The sequence below is a fragment of the Rhinopithecus roxellana genome, chromosome 3 (genome assembly GCF_007565055.1).
Source record: "Rhinopithecus roxellana isolate Shanxi Qingling chromosome 3, ASM756505v1, whole genome shotgun sequence".
Lineage (NCBI taxonomy): Eukaryota > Metazoa > Chordata > Mammalia > Primates > Cercopithecidae > Rhinopithecus > Rhinopithecus roxellana.
In genome coordinates, this window is record NC_044551.1 from 60,365,078 (window position 1) to 60,385,700 (window position 20,623).

The following is a 20,623-nucleotide window of genomic DNA, read 5'->3' on the forward strand; positions in this document are numbered from 1 at the left end:
TATGAAAACTCAAATTGGTGTATTTTTATGTAACATCTGGGATATTTCTCTCCATTTTAGAGCTGATTTTTCCTCAGGCGACGTGGAGATTCCACTCCTAGGTCTCTGTTACCTTCCATTTGGTGCGCATTGCTGAGCCTTTAAGAAGTAATGTCATTTTGAGACTCCCACATTTTATTGTTTTGTAAAATTTAGTCCAATTGAGGAAATATTGCTCTGTTTTTAAAAGTAGTCTTGGGTAAAGGGATAAAAGTCTGGCTTATTAATCTTTTCTGATCTTTCTTGCCTTATGTGGTAATACTTCCCTAGTAGCCATAACCCTGTAACAAAATAGGCCAAGTATAGACTACAAAGTATGATGACACAGACTTGCTTTCTATATTTTCAAATGCAGATTTGAGAGTGAAATTATCGAATTAATTTTTTACTACTAAGTAAAATAAAAGATGAAAGTGAGAACCATAGTATAGATTTTGTCTGGAGCAAGGAAACATTTTCACATTGCTAATTGTGGTATTAATGTACAATCCACCTGATTGTGGACCTGCTTAATCCTTTTTTCCCTGGTGGTAAAATGGAGGTAAAAATACTCTCCTGCCATTCCCAGAAGTTGTGGAAGTTTATGTTTTGCAGATTGCTTTCACTTTTGTAGGAAACATAGAGCCTTCCAAGAAATGCTGTGGGTCTCTCCTAGTTGCCTAGTTATTATGCACTAGGTTGAATCTCCAAGTGTATTTCTACAAGCCGATTACTACAACAAACTTGTCTGCTGAGTTCAGGTCATCAGACAATTGTTGAGTACTGGGCTGGAAATCAGGGCTACTAAAGATCATTGGCTCTTGTTATCAGTTTCCAGATGAGAGTGTTTTTCCTGCTCCGTTTCTGTTTTTATGCATTTGAATCTGCTGAGTCTGATCATTGTAACCTCCCAGTTACACCTCCAGAATTCTGGAGTAGATTTTAGTTAACTATATTGGCATAGTTCAACTTTTTCCAACATCAACTGGAATATTCAGTGTATCACTCCAGATAACTATAACAGTAAATCTGCTTCTTCTTCATACAGTTAGAATAGCCAAGTTGATATTGGAACTGTTTATTCTTTCTTTGTTGTGTACCATATTAATCTAAATTTTTGTGAGTGGTATTGAAATAAGGGTTGTTATTTTTTTGCTGATCTTTTTTGTGTCCCGTGTTCCCTTCAGATGTTTTTCTCTTGTTACTTTTTAATTTAATGTAACACCAAGATTCCCACCCACAAAGGAAAAGACTCTTTTCAAAAAAGGCTTGTTGCATTGGCAAGAATGTAGTCTTGTCTTCCTGTAACATTTTGATGGTAGCTACTGCAAAGAAAAGACAACATTGTTAGCAGGATCCAAATTGTACTTGTGTGATAGCTTTCTTGAAAAAAGGGCATGTTCTCTCAAGTACTGTATATAGCATGTATAGTGACTTCTGATGTGCAGTTGTCATGGTAATGAAAATGCAGTGGTTCTTTGTGCTCCATTTGAATAAATAGACACAGACAACTTAGGGAACTTTATGAGTTGTAAATTATTTCTGGTCCGTGGCTGTACAGAGTACTGAGCACATTCTTGTTTAAACATCTTTCTAGTTGTGTGTTTTCCGGAGCAAGCAAATGTAATTTATGCTTCAGAACTAATAAGAACATGTCTTCTCTTGGAATTGCTCATTCATCTGAAATATGTTCATTGATACCTGAGGGGAAGGAGAGTTAATGAATCACAAAACAAAATCATAGCGGGGGGAAATTGTGTCCCTCACTCTTTCCAGAGACTAGTTTCTGATAATTGCTATTAAATGGACTGAATAATTCTTTTAAAATCACATCCTTTTCTTACTTTATCAAATTGGAGGTGCTTAAAATATATCGTGCAGGTATGGATTCTTAACTGTTTAATAAGTCTCCATTTAACAACCAAGTATCTTTATAAACATGTTATATGATTACTTTCTTCTTAAATCATTAACATTTTCAGTTGTTTAAAAGTATTTCAAAAGAACATATAACTTATCTCAATTTGTTTTATCTGGTATATTTACATACATCTTATTTTGCTTCTTTTTTTTTTAACATACTTGATTCAATTGTACTCCAATCATGGTACAGAAATGACAGGTAAATTTTACTAAAATCTTAACATTGTGGTAGTTCTGTGATTTGTCCACTTGACTTTTTCCATTTTGTCTTTATGGACCATTTGCATTTATTGGAGGTTATATCCATGGCAGCCTATAATTTTATTTTTCCATGAATATAAATTTAGGCTAAAATGTCAGTTTTTTACATTAACATCTAACGGTGACATTTCTCAAATTCAAGCCTAATGCTGTTGAATTCCCTAACTTCAACTTATTGTGAATGTGTCTCTGGTAAATTTTGTCCACTCTTGTCACTTGGCAAGTTAACATAATTACAAATGTAATAACACAAATTACGAAATGTCCATATATGACACTGCAGTCTTATTGATCTAAGAATGCAGTGTTGCTGTTTTTAAAGTGTGTGTTTCCTTTTTTGCCCCTTGGCAAATTTACATAGAACATTCAAAATGTTCTATGGCTTTTAAGGCACAATCTTATTCAAAATTGCATTTAAAGTAATAGCTCTGGAATGCCAGAGATTTCAGAAAATTTGCTTACTGGTGCCCTTTCCCTTTGCAGCAGTATTGTTTCTACTGCTGCATTCACTCATCTGAGACCCTTGTAATGACCCTTATTCACAGCCAAACTCCAATTGAGAAACCACCCATTCTGTCATCACTTGAAGATACAAACCACCCTCTTCATGGCTCCTGCCAGCTTTGCCTCTAAGACTGAGGCAAACAACTTAGTCTTTGCATTAAGTTCTATCACTGATGGAGAAGGTTTCATTCTGCCCCGACTATTAACCAGTCAGAGCTGGGCTGCATGCTCAAAGACTCAGCAGGAGGCTTTGCTATAACAAGCCAGGTCATGTCCGAAGGCAGTAACTCTTAAGAGATTCTAAGCATAAGGTCAGTTACTTACTTAATGCTAAAGTTATTTGACACTTCAGGCCTGAGCCAGCCATGAGCGCAATGATCCCTTCTTCCCTAAGCATGATGAGTAGAACTGTTCCCTTGAAAATCATAAGCAGAAAGTGTTTCAGATGCAAAGAAAGTCCGCACAGGCTCTTGTGCCATGCTGGAAGTCAGCCCCTTCCAAAGATCATTTGCTCTGGTTATCAGTTTCCAGATGAGAGTGTTTTCCTCCTCCCTTTCTGTTCTTATTCATTTGAATCTGCTGAGTCTGACCATTGTAATTATCCCTGGTATTCATTTTGTCAGAGTATGTTAGTGAGACATCAATAATATGGATCAACCCATTCACTTTCTACTTGTTTGGTTGTATTGATTCAGTTTAAATAAAAGTCAACCTACTGTATAATGTTTGTTTACCCTGACCCTTGCTGAGCATTTACACATCCTCACAGACTATGTTTGTGTCATTTGTTTGACTAAAAATACTTAGTTTCCCTGGAGTTCCCATGTGACAGTATGCCAGCGTTGGCCTAAGCTAAACTCACTTTCTCAATAGGACTGATGGACGCCGCTGGTCGTTGGCTTCTCTCCCTTCCTCTGGCTATGGGACAAACACACCCAGCTCTACGGTCTCTGTAAGTGCCTGACTTTTTTTTTTTTTTTCTCTTCCTCACAACAACAGAGCTATTACACAGGCAGTGTTCTCGGGGTGTTTCCTGGTAGGGAGGAGAAGATAAATTCTGCATGTCTGACACTCTGAATAAGCGACGCATCAAATGATGGCCTGACAAACATAAAAAGGACATACTTTCACTGCAAGCTTTTAAACTGTAGTGCATAAATTGAGGAAGTTCCAGGATCACACGTTTGAAGGAGACTGGAAGCTTTCATTTTAATAACATTTGGTGTAGTTTTGGGGACAAAACACAATCTAGTTTTATTGCTTTGGTTCCATGCCAGTGACATTAGTGCTAAAAATGCCATTGAACTTTCACAGACTGTGTCTTTCTTCCTATGTGGCTTAGATAGAGGTTTGTTTTGTTTTGTTTTTCTCTCTCCTTCAAAGAAAAAAAAAAAAGGCAAGTCTTAATTTATGCCTTCTAGGTAAGAACTTTCTTTTAAGAAGAAATTAAAACAACTTGGAAGAAGGTTAAGATAAATAGAGACATGGTGGAATTATGAAACTAGGATAGAGGAAAATGGATACTCTTGCCCCAAACTTAACATTTCAACAAGAGACCTAGCAATTACTGGAAACAACTCAATAGGTTAGATCTATGTATTTTTAGTTTACATTAGTAATCATGTGGGATAACTGTATCTGCAGGGCTGTAGAAACAAGTTGGTCATTTAGAAAGACCTAGTAGGTTGCAGATGTTCAATATATGGAGTGATCTAGCTCTATTTGTACCAGCGAAGAATGTGGACCTAGAGCCTCATTTTGTCAAAATCTGTGGTTTATTGGTTAGGGATATCCATCTATTGTATTTTTTATAGCCCCCAGCACTCCATTAAGCACATAGATTTAGCCACTTAATAACACTTGAATGACAAGAAACTACAGTTAAATAGATAAATTCTAACTGGTATCACCTCTGCCTTATACTGATGTATTTCCAGAATTCCAAGTATAATAATATAGTGTAGATTTTCTGGAGTACCTTTAAAACCAAATTATTAAAAACGGTTGCATTATTTTTACCATCTCTTTTTGATATTTCATTGAGCAAAGGTAATTTATTTTTCTATCCATTATTCCATTTTGTTGTGATATATGAGTCTATTGTCCATTTAGATCATATTTTTAGAAACATGCTAACAACCTTGAGTGGTTTCAGAGGCACATCAGCATCAGTAAAGGATGCTTAAAAGCCCTGAATAGCATGAATGAATAAAATTGTCAGTAAATAATAGTGAAGTAATCCTTGATTCTTATGGCAGTCAACTATCAGTGGTTATTGGCCAGTATTTTAGATGTGTCTTTTAACTCCATTTTTTTTTTTTATTTCAACTCTATCACCTTGCATTGCCTTCAGTCAAGTTTTATTATAACTTGGACGTAGAAATCTCTCTTTTGCAAGAAAAATAGGAGAGAGTTCAGGATTTATATTCTTTCCATCTTCAGTAAGTCATTCATTTTTAAAAGTGAATACATAATAAAAGGTGAGCTACATAAAATCAGACCCTGTTTGGTAGAAATAATTTTTAAAATAATTTTGTTTTATAAATATCTGTTATATGCCAGGCCCTGGTCTAAATTCTTAAAATGCATTGGCTCATTTAATCTTAGCAACATCCCCTATCAGATAATTGCTGTTGTTTTTTTCGTTGTATGAGCCAGGAATCTGAGGCACAGAGAGACTGTTTAACTGAGTGACTGTTTACTGTTCCATTGTTTTCTCAGTAAGAATATGGTGAGCAGTTTTAGAACCCAGTCTCTTGGCTCTTTTAAAGGAATTTACATGGTATTTCTTCAGATAAACCTTGTAATTAATAAAGCTGACCTGGTCATCAGTCCAAATGGAATCGTTGCTGTCTCTAAATTCTGTTTGTGCCTACGGAAGACACCCCCAAGACTGTTTTTAGTCTACACACATACTTTGTGTTTCTAACAGCTCTTCTCTGAAGTGTTTATTTTATTGAAGACATTAGTATCATATAATTATTGGGCTCAATATTCCAATTTTTTCCTCCCAAATGAAATTTGAGCTTCCAGAATTACTCCTTTTGCCAACAGACAGAAGGGACTATTTAGATTATGAACTGCAGGTGCTGTAGTGTGAAAGTTCAATTATTTTTTCTCTTTATTGGTTATTGATAAAAGTGATGAGTGAAAACTAGAAAAGCTACTTCTCTATTTTTCTCAGTTTCTTTGTGGTCCTACTCTTTAAGTATTAGGGCAGAAAGTGTGTAAAACTTCTTAGTAGTTACAGGTTTTTCTTTTCTAAAGCTAATCTGAATCACCTTTAGATTCTCATTTCCCTGGGTTAACTGTTAAGTCATTTAGCCAATCAGAAATGTACTTTAACTATTTAAAAAATCAAATGTAGAATATATACAAATAAAATTGCAAGCACTTTGAAAATATAGTTTAAACTTTACAGATAATTTCAGCTGTTGTCTGAATGCCAGACTGAAATGTAAACATTATAATATCTGTATCCTTTGGTTATTATGGAAACTGCAAAATTGTTAAATGTTAAAAATGCTATATTCTGAAATTGGAAAGATTTAGCCAGATGAAGTAAATCAGTCCTCCCAGAGAATATTCAGTGTTGCAATTTCTTCTAACATCACAGTTTGCAGTTAAAATTAATTTGTGGAGCTTTTCCAATATGATATTCAGATAATTCTTAATTTTGAAATAAGTACTATAGAATTGTAGCAGTCAGAAGACATTCTCCCATATGATTCTTACCAGATAAAGTATTTTCTGCTGAGTGAAAGTACAGAAATAAGAATATAAGTACTCATAAAAATATGAGGTATGTCTATAAAATGATATGATTTAATAAAAAGTAGAAACTTGTATGTGCATATGAATACTATCCTTTGCAAAACGGTTACCTGCAGAGACTAAATGCTTATTGAGTGATATCATGACTCAGAAAATGGTTTTGGAACTCTAATTGCTTTAAGAACTAGCAGCATAATTTTTTTTGTATGTCTTCATTCTTTGGACCCTTCTCTGAAGTCAATAGATACTGTTCCTGTGCAAGTACAGTTGCATAATATCTTGAGCCTGGTGTGTTTTGGAATTTTCACTTTGAGAAAGGTAACATCCCTGTTCTGTACGTAACAGACCAGCAACAGTGGGGCCAGCCGCTCATAATCAAATATATTAATATTTCTGCAGCAGCTTGAATCAACATTCACACTAAGTAGATTAAATAAATATTTTAAACAGCTTCACATCAGTTCAGTTGGTGCTTTGCCACCAAAAGAGATTACTGTAAACTTAGGAACAAACTTCTGAGTTTGTGGGTTTTGAAATCTTGGATACAGGATTGCGGACATTGATTTACCTTTGAGACATATCTGCAGATTCTTAATTCTGTTTTTCTATTTGCTAATTTCCTTATCTTTCCTCTGATCACCACTGCTTATCTCCTGCTTGCATTGATTTTTTTTTCTTGATTTCTTGACTTGATTTAGATCATGTGTTTTATTTCTTTTTTCTTAGTGAAAAGTGTTTAAGGCCATGACTGTACTTACTGAATAGAGCTTTGATTTATCTCATAAGTCTTTCTAGTAGTGTTCTCATTTTTTTATTTCTTGTAAAATAATCTCATTACATTATAAAAATTCCTCTTTGTTTTAATATGTACTTAGTAAGATGTTTTATAATTTCAAGTTATAGGAATAATTTTTAAGCTTTGGGCATTAATTTCTAGTTTTGCTACATTGCAGTGTTTTAGTATTTATGAAGGGTACTCTTAATATAATGATTTTTTTAAAAATGCTTACTAGAACTGACATTTTAAAATAAGTAGTGTCTTTCAAAATGTGCTTATTCTAACCATGTTTCCATTTACTTAAAAATGTATCAGTCTCTTTTATTAGAATTACTTAGAGAGTTTACCTCCGACTAAAAATGAAAACAATAGTTTCTTTGCTTTTTAGTTAAATGTTTCAGATTGATTAAAAGCAGGGTTATTTAGCTCTTCACCTTTCCTGTCTTTCCTTGTTCCAAATGTTGAATGATGATTTCTAAAAAGCAAATCTACAGGCATGTAACAAAAAACTCAACACCACTTGAAAGCTTTTTTTTTATTTGAAGTTATAGTCTCAGTCCTCCACTCTCCCTGAGAAAAAGAAATAAAGAAAATTCAATTCCAGATTTTAAAACAGTGGCTTTATTGAGAAAAGTATCTTCTTTAATCCTTTCCCTGTTTTACTCATGGCACACTCTGATGCATTATAAAAAGAGGTTTCGTTGTCTTACTGACCATCTCATATCTTATCATTTATTTTATGTTATTTACCTAAAAGTCAGTATTTGATTTTGAGCAGCAGTAAACTCGGGGGTGCCATGTTCAACTGAAAGCTAATCTGCGATACAGTGCTCCCTAATGTCACTCCAGTGGTCGCTTTCTTGCTTTGGCTTTGACTGGTTCCAATCCATTTTCAGAGCCTGGGTTTTCTCCAGAGAGAAAACTACCTTTTGGGAAATTATAAACAAATGAGGCAAAATATGGAAAGCATTTTGAACTCTGAGAGAGAACATCAAGTTATACATTTAGGCAGTACTTCTTACAACTTTAACCTGAAAAAGAAACGATAAAAATGGTAGTATTACCCAAGTTTAACTCATCGATCTCTCCTATTCATTTGAAGAGTTTCTTTCTGAGGTAGTTAGGTGACCTCACTTTGGTTTGTTTCAGTCATCCTGTTCCTCCCAGGAGAAGTTGCATCAGTTACCATACCAACCAACACCGGACGAGTTACACTTCTTGTCGAAACATTTCTGTACCACCGAAAGCATTGCCACTGAGAACAGATGCAGGAACACGCCGATGCGCCCCCGTTCCCGAAGTCTGAGGTGTGTGGGCCTGGCTGAAAATCATTACTTAATTGGATTCTCTATTTTCAAACATTTTGAGTGAAGACTTTGGTCCTTTAGTTCATGTGTGTGTGAACTGACTTGCAAACTATTACAAATATAGCGTGATGTTTCCATGTACACATAATATTGTTAATGACGACTGAAAGGCATCTTATAATTTTCCTTTTCAGTTCTCACAATTTACTGATTGCAGCAGTAGTAGTAATCATGATGGTCTCAGAACTACCTATGAAAACGTCTAGCCACTGGAAATTTCAAGGCAGTGCAGAAGCAGTTAATGTTGTTATGTTAAGAAGTAACAGCTTGGTGGAAATAGAACAACAACAAGAATAGGAGGATTTTTTTAAAATTCCAGATTCCATATTACAAAATATCTTTTTATTCTTTCTTCCCGTCATAAGTCTTACTTTCACTAAGACTGTGAACACATTTTTAGGAGTTTGTGTCACCTGAAGTTTGTGGATGCCAAATGTAGTCCACCTGACACTGAATAGGGCCAGTTTTACTGTGAGTTTTGTTTCTTTAGGAAGCAGAATCTAAAACAGAGCTTCTTGTTCAGGATGTTTCTCCGGGAGTGCTTTTGAAATTAGCACCTGTGGAAGGGAAGGGGGAGGCAGGATTGGGCAGAGGGAGAAGTCCAGCAGCTTTAGCCAACTCCACAGAGAGCTCGGGAACAACAGGACTCAGCAGAGTTGCTCCCTTGGCCCAAATGTGCCTTCGTTTACATCCCTACCTCAGTCATTGTGTCCCTCACTGGATATGGCACCCTGGGAAAGACTCAGCCTCAGGCGAGATGACTTCTTGCAGCTGATGCCATCCCTGCAGGGACTGACAGCTGAAGGTTTCTGTGGACAGCACTCCCAGCAGCCGGCCAACAGGTCCTTCTTTGAAGCAGGGATCAGGACAGGGCATCACCTTGTCCACTGCAGTATGAGATCTTGATGCTATAGAATTAGTGAACTTTGATATCTTAAGGTTTTATTATATTAAAAAATAGCTTGTTTATTAGGTGGTCAGTTGAATATCAAAGTTTAATGAGAAGCAATTTGCCTTTGTACTTTTTGTCTTCACTTAGTCTCATAAGCTAATAGTGAATATAGCCACACTGGATAATTGTGAGACATGTTAGATTATTCTGAGATACGAAATTAACAACTGGTTTTACTATTTCATCTACAGGCACCGTGTTTTACCACATGGGTGCCATTTTTTGTTTTATTAAAGGAATTCCTAAGATGCGTAGTGTAAGCTGTATCCCTTTAGGAATATAAATACACTGAAGTTGCACAACTATATACCACTAGGAAGGAAGATGAACCTACTATTGAAAGAGTAAAGAAGAATGCACAACAGTTGTATGCCTCTGTTTCATACATAATACCTACCTCAGCATCCCAGATAAATATTTGCTAGGCTAGAAAATGGATTTCAATTATGACACCTGTGCCATGGAAGACTCAGACCTTTTCAGTGATGTGTGGCAGACCGCAGGTGTATGATAAAAGTGTGAAATTACACTGTTAAACATGTCCTAGATGTTGCTATTTGTAGCTACCCTATTTTGTTTTATTTTGCAGTTTGTTAATTGTTTTCCAGATCTTATGCAAGCTCACACTACGTGCAGAATATAATTTCAATTTACAAACACTTTCTGAACTAGTATTGTATTGTAACTATGATGATTTTGTGGCATTCCACTTCTTGAGCTTTCTTTTTCAGTCCTATTCAGAGTGTCTCTGTGTTTGTGGGAATGTATGTGTGCATGTGTACTGATGACTGATTTTGTAGTTTATTATCTAATATATTTTTCTTACAAAGGTTGCATAGTACTTTTGATGCAGCTGACTGTTTATAAATAAAAAGCTTATTTTCATTTCATGCTGTGGCAAGTTTAAAAGGGTAATTTGCTTTGCTTGCAGCCCTGGACGTTCTCCCGCCTGCTGTGACCATGAAATAATTATGATGAACCATGTCTACAAAGAAAGGTTCCCAAAGGTAATGAATTGAATTGAAGATGCCTAGCGTCTAAACGAACAGGCAGCATAGGTTTAGAGTCTGTAAGGTGGTTTTGTTATAGGAAGTAAGGGTCCAATCTAGTAATGATTTGCATAAAACAGCTCCATAGTCTTCTTAGAAAGAGAAAATAACTTTAAAAAAATGTTAAGCTAACAACTGCTGAGAACTAGCTATGCTGTCTCTATGCTGAGCTGGCTCTAAAGTGAACCTGCCACTTGTGCACCACACATGGGGTATGCCTGGTGAGGTGCCATAGGGAGGGTCTACTTTGAAAGGCCTCTAGACTGTGCACTTTGTACCCATGTTCTGGGCCTGCGCCATATTGTTAAGTAGAGACTGTTTTTCTCCATTAGAAGCCTGTAGATTGATGTGTCATGAGAGTTTTTTTCTTTTCCACATTACTTTTCTGTGATTTCCCATCTCTTTAGACATTGTATTTCTAACCCTATTAATTTAGAAGAGAAGGCACAGTTGTCGTGTTCTCCAGTTAGACTGGTAAAAGAACGTGAATTGAGAGAGCAACTGTGAAGAGTTGCTGCCAAGCCCTTGGCTGCAAGGACCTGCTCTCAGATGGTCCCATTAACTCACCTTGTTTCCACATCTTTCCCGCCAAAGCATTTCCGCACATTTGAGAAAAGGCCACTCTCCATGTTTTTCCTGATCCGCCCCCACAGCCTGTGTTGCCCTAAGCTGGAGAACAAATGAAAATCTTTGGTTTCATAAATCAAGAGTAGAGTACTTATTATTTGCAACTAACCCAGCATTGATGTCATTGATTAAAGCTATTTTAGCTATTTATCACATGTCACTTGCTCACCAGAGAAACAGATACTGACTGTTACCTAGTTAATGCAGGTTAGGATATTAGAGGGGAGGAGGAGGGAGGAAGGAGAGGGAGTCTCCCTGCATATATAATTAATGTAAGTAAGGAATATGGATTAGGCAGTGGGTGACCAGAGAGAATGAAATGAAAGTTGGAAAGGAAATTTTACATTTATTTTACCAAGGGAGTCCCCTGGGACTTTTGCATAGGATGTAGGTTTTTGGGAAAAGAAGATGATATAAGATGTGTGCTCCTGGCACATTAAAACCTAGCCAAAAAAGATACATTTTTAGCTTAGGTCATGGAACTCTAGCAACATCCTGATGTTTAAGTACAAAAACAAAGAAATATTTGATATTTTGGACAATCCATCTGAAAGAGCCCAAGATCTTAAATGAAAGCATAACAATTCACAGATACAACTTGAGTTACTTGAAGAAGCTTACAGGGACCGTTTTACATTTGATAGAACACAGAAAAGGGAGATTATCATTCTGAAATGTCTTTATTTCACATCCTGAGGCTGCTGCTTTTTTTAAGCAACTTTTTAAGAACAGTTTTAGCTTCACAACAAAATTGAGCAGAAGGTACAAAGATTTTCCATGTACCTGGAAAGGCTATGTATGAACACCCCCCACATGCATTAGGGTTCATTCACCATTTGTGTTGTACAATCAATGGGTTCGGACAAATGTCTGATGACATGTATGTACCATTATTTTATCAGAAGTGAGGCTTCTTTTAAATTTGATTTCTAGAATCCTATTTAATGACTTGTGGAGGTCTCTGAAAATGCTATAAAAAATGTGATGGTCAAATTGTTTACATGTGTGTTTCCTCGTATTACATCTGTGTATGTGTGTCTTCTCTATATAGGCTACAGCTCAGATGGAAGAACGTCTAAAGGAAATTATCACCAGCTACTCTCCTGACAACGTTCTACCCCTAGCAGATGGAGTGCTTAGTTTCACTCACCACCAGATTATTGAACTGGCTCGAGATTGCTTGGATAAATCCCACCAGGGCCTCATCACCTCACGATACTTCCTTGAATTACAGCACAAATTAGATAAGTTGCTACAGGAGGTAAGAACCATGCACCATATAGTTTTCTGATTTATTTTGCTTTTCCCTGAAAAAAAATTCTTTTTTTTTTTGCTTACAAGTTATAACCATGAAATGGAGTTCACATTCCAGAGAAGCAAGAAGAAGGAAAAAAAAAAAAGAAACTCACCTGATTGCTACTTGCTATAAATTGATTCGGGTCATAATTTTAATAATAGAAAATTAATATAATAACCTTTACAGGAACCTTGGTACCCAACAATCTATGACTCTAGGATAAGTGGATTGTGAAGGATTTTGAAGCAGTGATTTCTTCCCCCTTTAACCATAAAGTTATAAATTGCCTGAGTGTATGTGTGTTATTTGATGATGCTATCTAGTTCTAATATCTGAAAAAGCTAAATGGAAAATTGCTGGCTTCTTCCAGGCTGTGTGTTCTATTAATTAACCTGCACGTGGTGTTGGGTAGTAAATGGCAACTTATATTTTCATTAGTGTCAGTTCTTTTTCTGACAAAATATCCAATTTCCAAAATGACAGATAAACACAGGACCTGTCTAGGCCTAACACTTGCATGCCTAGCACCTGATAACACCCAGGACAGGAAGAGAGTCTGTATGGGGGAATGGAATGCATGTACAATATTGCTCTTCTGACTGAAATTGACCAGCCACAGCCTACAATGAAACCTATTTAGCCTATGTATTTGTATATATTGTGTTTCTGTATCTCACAAGGCACAAATTATGCCTGTGTAAACATAATTATAGATAGTTTTCTCTAAAATATGAATATGTAAATAATGGCAGAAAATTGAAGGAAAATATTAGCATCCCAATTTTTGAGAACTCTAACTGTCCTTGCCCCTGCAGAATTTAGCTGGCGAGATAAGATCCTTCTCTGGCTGGCAGCTGCTACTTTTCTCCCCTTTGCCATCTAGGCCTTCTATACTCTTTCCCGATTTCTCACATTGCAACTGACTGCAGTCCACTGAAGCAGTCCCTTTCAGACTATCCTTAGGGGTGAACACATTGTTTTGGGGTTTTTCTGTTAATTTCTTACTTGGCATGGACCTGTTCTCTCCCATAAACTAAAAGGAAAATGAATTTTACAGGAAAATGATCATATACTTGGGTTTCCTGGCAATGTAAAAATTCCTAAATGAGTTACATTTTAAAAACCTAAATGAGTTACAATATAAAATTGCTGTAAGAATTGCCACATGCTTACGCTTAAAATTGTACTTAGATATCTCATCACGCACAGATAACAGTGGTGGACTGGTCCCAGTCCACAGGCTGCCCTTTGACTGCTCTACAGTAGAGTATAACGTCTCTGTGGGCAGGGATATTATCTACTTTATTCACCTAGGATGGTGTGTGACACACAGAAGGACTTTAATATTTTTTGAGTGAATGGCTTCTGATACCCCTCAACTCACTGACATCCTCCTTATTGTCATATCCACTGGACATTTTACTGGAATATTACTGCATTCAGCAGTGTTAAAACCCTCCTTTTCTCTCTCTTCCTTTTCATTTATTATTCTTGGGACATCTCTGACCATTTCTTCTCTGCCTCTTCCAGGGGTTTCTCTTCCAACACCTGTTTTCTATAAGTTTTCCCATGATCACATCCGTAGTCCACTCCTCCTCCTTCTCTCTTAGCCATCTTGTTGACTGTCTTCGATTAAAGAATAGACTCTAATGGCTTCAAATCCTTATCTCAGACCAGTAGTCATCTTTCACATTTCAGAATCATGGATCCACCTGCCTGCTGAATCTCTTTCTACCTGGACAGCCCACTGAAGCAGCAGTCCCAACCTATGTAAAACTAGACAGCATTTCCTCAACCACACATGCTTCTCCCACATTCTTTTCATCTATCATTGACACCGCCATCTACCCAGTCACCTGCTAGAACTCTGAGAATACTAGACTCCCTCTCTCCCTTCGTCAAGCAACCCATTAGACCTCATAGTTTACTTCCTCAATATTTCTACAACCCTTCTTTCCTGTTCTACAATCACTACCTGGCTCAGACCCTCATCCTCACCAATCTGCCTCCCTCCAGTCTTAACTCTTCAAATTCATACTTTTATGCAGCTGCAAGAGTATCTATCTAAAACTCTTTATTGGCTCTATTTGCCATAGGTATAAACCATAACAAGGCCCGTTGCTGTGCCCTTCGTCTCAATGTATTTAGCCGTAATGAGTTGTACTGACTTCTGCAGTCTCACTTTACCAACAGACAGGGGGCTCTTTGAGGAACAGGAGTCATCTCTAACTCTCTGGTGCCGAATTCAGTGCCTGGTATTTATCAGTTCCTCAGAAACTGTGGAAGTGGGGAAGGAAGAAAATAGATACGACTGCATGCCAAAATATTCAACCTATTAGGATGTATCAAGTAATCTAATTCTGCTATTGCTTTAATCAAATCAGAGTCCAGAAAATGCTGGAAACACTATGCATATTACTATTTATGAGAATATTTTGAAAGTATGTTTGCTAAATAGTGCACTTTTGAACAGAAGAGGCAGACACAGGAATTCCGTAGTCAGCCTCTGTGAGATACTCCTAATTCTGCAATTCTGTCCCAGGATATTACCATAGTTACCAGCTTAGTCCTGTGTTTTTCATTCCTTTATAGGGATGCCCTGAAAAGGGTAGGATTGCTATCCAAAGCTATTTACACTGAAATCCCCTACTTAATTTTGTTTCTGTGACAGACGCAGCAGATTGTTTCATGACAATTAAAATAAAATCTTAGGGTTTCACAGATCACGTGATGGGTCCTATTATTATTTTTAAAATGCTTATTTTATTTTTTTTATTTATTTATTTTTTTTGAGATGGAGTCTCGCTATGTCGCCCAGGCTGGAGTGCAGTGGCGCCATCTCGGCTCACTACAAGCTCCACCTCCCGGGTTCACGCCATTCTCCTGCCTCAGCCTCCCGAGTAGCTGGGACTACAGGAGCCCGCCACCACGCCCGGCTAATTTTTTGTATTTTTTTTTTTCAGGTTTCACTGAAAATTTTTTGTATTTTTTTTTCGGGTTTCACTGTGTTAGCCAGGATGGTCTCCATCTGCTGACCTCCTGATCCGCCCGCCTCGGCCTCCCAAAGTGCTGGGATTACAGGCGTGAGCCACCGCACCCGGCCTAAAATGCTTATTTTTAAAGAAATTTCTTTTTTGGCCAGAGAAGCATGTATACTTGTGGCATAAAGGTCTTGTTGGGTATAAATAAGAATGGTTTCTTGTTTAGCTTTATAGATAAAGAGCTTCCTTCAGTCCTTTTGTAAAAATTTAAACTATTTGCCTAATCACATTTATAGTATTTTTCCAGAACATGGAGCTAATCCACTGCAGGGGGGCCTGCCCTTTTTAGATAGAGCCAAATTGTGGAACTTGCCTTGATTTCCCCAAGATGCAGTTGTCAGTTCCCAACTGTGTTATTCTGTGCTCTGTAGGCCTATCTCCCAGCCATTTTTCCCATTGTCTGTCTTTTGCATAACCCAAGTAAAATCCCCGTAAGGTTTGAGCAGCTTAATGCCTTTTTAAAGCCCTGAGGCCTAAGACAATTCCAGATGAATGCTTTTATGTCTCCATTCTTTTTTGCGCTTACAGCAGTTTAGCCAAAGACAATAAAATACATAGGAAGCTATAACCTACTCTCAAATCTGGGTCATGGTTATGTTTTATAGTGGTCAACCCTTAAAATACAGACACAGGGTAACTGTTAGTGTTTCCCCTTTGGAGCTTGGTGGTAACAGCCAGGAACCAATTTGTCTTCACGGGCTAATTGTGTCTTTATTTTGTGTTGTTTTAACAGAGCTCCTTCTCCTCACTTAAGTTAGTAGATAAAATACTGTTTGAGTTAATGTAAATTATATGTTTTATCCTTGGCTATGACTGATAATTCTTAGAACTAAGAAGTTAGAATGAACTGATTATGATTTTTGAAATTGAATTTATTTAATCTAAACTGACTTTTTTAAGTCTATTAAGATACAAAATTCTCATTTCTCTTTGAAGAGACAACCCAAAATGTATTTAGGCTTTTCAGATTTTCTTTATATTCCTGAATTTATAAACCAAAAATTATTATAGTAAGAAGAAAGCTCTGTATCCTGCCCAAAGTGTTAACTAAGAAGTTAGGTGTTTTGTTTTTTTGTTTTTTGGTTTTTTTGCTTCATCTTTAAAGTTTTCTGTTTAGTTTGGTTGAGGATAAACCATAAAGAAGATGTAACCATGTTTTTTGGCATTCACTGGATCTTCCAAAAATCTGTTTTTGTTGCAAAGCAAAAATTGGGAAGAAAATGTAAAGGCAGTTTCAATATTTGAGATGCATATATATGTGCATCGTTATATATGTCCTAGCATCCTTCCTGGGTACTAGGACCTGTCATAGTTACTAGTTGGTTTTCTTTGAACACATTCTATTCTACGATTATTCACCGATGGTCATTTTTCCTTTTATTTTAATGTCAAAAGCTAACTGTTTTACTTTTGCCGGTATATGGTTTTTGTACCTGTGTTTTGGAAAATGGCTTTGGATTTGATGGTTTAAATTCAGCAGACATATTACTTCTGAGTACAATCATTTTTTATAAATTTGATCTCTGCCAGTTCTTTTCATGTGGGTAGGGGATTGGTCCTTGTCATTGTAAAGCACCTTCAAGAATGACTGTAAATGTTTATTACTGTGTCTGTGAAATTATGTTATATTGTACCAGCATCACAATGAAATGTTATTTTTTAATCCTTAGAGGAAAGTAAATCATAAAAACAAAGATTAAGAAAGTCTAAAAGTGAACATAACAGAGAAGTTTACATTAAAACCTCTAAACTTGTTTTGTGCCTGTCTTGATATATATTTATCTGATTTTTTTCAAGAAAATATTATTGAAAATTTAAATGACTATTAACAAACAGCTTTGCTCTCAGAGTATTTATTGTGCTTGGGCAATATATAAAATAAAAATTTTAAAGATTTTAAGTTAAATTTTACTAAGTTAAGTGCCTAGGTATTATTTATTCAATGTGTGAAACTGAATTCACATTTATATACCCAGGTATAGGTTGAGCATTCAAATTCCAAAATGCTCCAGAATATGAAACTTTTTAAGCACCAACATGATAACACAAGTGGAAATTCTCTTACCTGAGCTCATGTGATGAGTGCACAAAATTCTTTAAAAATATTGTATAAATTTACCTTCAGGTTATACGTATTAGGTGTACATGAAACATAAGTGAATTTTTGTGTTGAGACTTGGATCCCCTCCTCAAGATATCTCATTATGTATATGCAAATATGCCACAATTTGAAAAAAATCCAAAAACTTGTGGTCCCAAGCATTTTGGATAAAGGACACTCAACTGGTATATACATTATCCAGCTAACACTTGAAAAATGCATTGCACACTTTTTATATGTGATAATATAATTAATTTATAGGCGAATCATATTGTATATGTGAAATATACTTCAAGAATGTGTTAAGTGTCCAGGATAAAAGCAGTCCTTCACTATATTAGTCATTTCTTATGTCTAAGATGTTCTTAACTGGAAAATCAAGGTTCTTGATCAGCTTCCCACTCTACTTGTACCGTGTGCTTAATGTGTCATAAACTTTAATGTCTCTTTCATTCATGGTTCACATTAAGCACCCTTTGATTTTTAGCACAGATAATATATCAGAGTTTTGCAATTAAGGTTTAGCTAATAGAAAGATTTTGTAGATATAGGAGTTTAATAGTGTCCATTTATATACAGATAATGTCTGTTTATCAATCTTTTAACAGCATTTTCTAAATCACTTGATTTTTGAACATTTGCAGTGATCTAATTAGCCTGCTTTGCTGATTTTCTTTTCCATTTAATGAAACAACTCTGCATCATCACTCTCTTTATTGCTTTTTCCTAGGCTCATGATCGTTCAGAAAGTGGAGAATTGGCATTTATTAAACAACTAGTTCGAAAGATTCTAATTGTTATTGCCCGCCCTGCTCGGTTATTAGAGTGCCTGGTAAGTTGCCCCTCGATGTGACTACATTATTTATTGTTAACTGGGAAAGCAGTTACCATCAGAAAGCTCCAGCTTCATTTGGTTTCCAACACCAGAGCTAAATGGAAAAAGTCAAAGGGAATTACAAGTTGTGAATGTTTATGACGTTGATATGTGACTTGTCCTTTCTGATTTTAAAGAGGTTTCTAGGACTTTTGCTCTATTAAGTGATAGTCATATCATATTCTAGGCAAACTTGAAGTAGAATCATAAAATAATGTACTTGACCTTTTCTCAGCATAATTACTTTATATCACAGCTAATTTAAAACTCTTGCTATACCTCACTTTTTTGGAGTTGCCAAGATGCAGAGAAGGAATAGAGATAAATACAGAGATAATAGTAACCTGTGATTTATAATTATTCTTTGTTTTAAAATGTGGCAAGTTAGAAAATAAGATGCTAACCATCCCATTTGGGAAAATACAGTGGAGCCTCATGCAGACCTGAAGGAATGAGACTTTTAGAGATGATTAGTTCATTTTAACAATTATATGTTTTTGACTGGGCGTGGTGGCTCACGCCTGTAATCCCAGCACTTTGGGAGGCTGAGGCAGGCAGATCACCTGAGGTCAGGAATTCCAGACCAGCCTGGCCAATATGGTGACACTCCGTCTCTACTAAAAATACAAAAATTAGCCAGGCGTGGTGGCACACACCTGTAATCCCAGCTACTTGGGAGGCTGAGGCAGGAGAATTACTTGAACCCAGGAAGTGGAGGTTGCAGTGAGCTGAGATCATGCCACTGCACTCCAGCATGAGCGACAGAACGAGACTCTGTCTCAAAAACTAAAAAATAAAAAAATTAAAAATAAATACAATTATACATTTTTGGCCAGTGATCATTTTCCTGTTGAAAAGTTTTTGTTTTATGCAATTTTGATTTGCGGTTTCAGTTAAAACTGTGAGCAAATATTAAGCTGTGAACATAAGAATTATTTTAAGGCTCTACTAATATAGCCTCAAAACTCACTTTTAAGTTTCACTGGCTATTAAAGTAATTATAACACCACATACAATACAGCTTTTCAGAAATACACACATACATACCTACATAATACACATATGGTTGCAGTGCTTTGGTCTTGCCGTTATTTTAACTATCATCCATAATAATTTATAATAGTGAAATATTCACAGCACCAAAAATATATACTAGTGCCTTGTCAGACACAGAGGGAAAATCTTGAGGAGAAAGTTAGGGAGTTGGGAGGTGTAGGGAAGGGCTTTCTGTCAGTGGTGAGGACCCTTAGAATCATAGAATCAAACACACCATTTGGCATTGAGTGTCTCTGGAAGGCTAAAAGGAAAAAAACTTGGATGCTTCAGGGAGAACTGGGTGACTGGTAAATCCAGGTAGAAGGGTTAGTTAACTTTTTACTGCCTCTCCTGTTGTAGCTTTTGAATTACGGACCACATGTTTGTACTTCCCACAATTGTTTAATTTAGGGGAAAGTTTCATTTAGCATTAAAACTTGTTTTTCTGGACAACAGATATGCTAAGAGCAGATCTTGCTTTAAAGGAGGAAATCAACTTTTTACAGTAATCACTCAGAATCAGAAGAGAAAAAGTATAGCTTCTCAAAGATAGAAACAAGTGAACTTAGAAGTAGCTTGGAAATATTGCTGCTTTCGAAGTACTCTTTAAAGCTTAGATGAAACTGGAGTTTCATAGTATTAGAGGATGCTTCCCCCAAGCTGTCATCTTATCCCTGTAGTACCCAGGCTTGCTCTGTCAGTCTTTGTAGTAGGTATATATGTAAAAGACTCTGAGTATTTACATTGGTTTAACTTTACTCCATTTACAGCAAGTTTTTTTTTTTTTTCTAATGACCTTTAGAAACTCCAGAAAAAATCCAGGAAATATAACTGAAATTAATAACTGGGTTTTAAGGCAATAAGCATAATTGTTTACAACACATAAATCCATGGCATCCCTTTGGGCATAGAGGAAAAACCAAACTTGGTTTCTCCTGCTGTGCTCTCACAACATAATTCTGACACCAGTTATGTGGGAGCCCCACACAACAAGCAAAGCAAGCAGTTCTGCAGCAGACGCC

At 36.3% G+C, this 20,623-nt stretch overlaps 1 protein-coding gene across 7 annotated transcripts in view; it reads left to right on the plus strand.

The window, feature by feature from the left end:
* Positions 1-20,623, plus strand: part of MAST4 (microtubule associated serine/threonine kinase family member 4) — a 587,084-nt gene that overhangs the window by 504,192 nt on the left and 62,269 nt on the right. For all 7 annotated transcript variants that reach the window (XM_030927046.1, XM_030927047.1, XM_030927051.1 and 4 more), the window contains 5 exons: positions 3,580-3,658; positions 8,408-8,565; positions 10,509-10,584; positions 12,305-12,514; positions 18,423-18,524. In XM_030927046.1, coding sequence (XP_030782906.1) covers positions 3,580-3,658; positions 8,408-8,565; positions 10,509-10,584; positions 12,305-12,514; positions 18,423-18,524 — 625 coding nt within the window. The remainder of the gene's footprint in view (positions 1-3,579; positions 3,659-8,407; positions 8,566-10,508; positions 10,585-12,304; positions 12,515-18,422; positions 18,525-20,623) is intronic.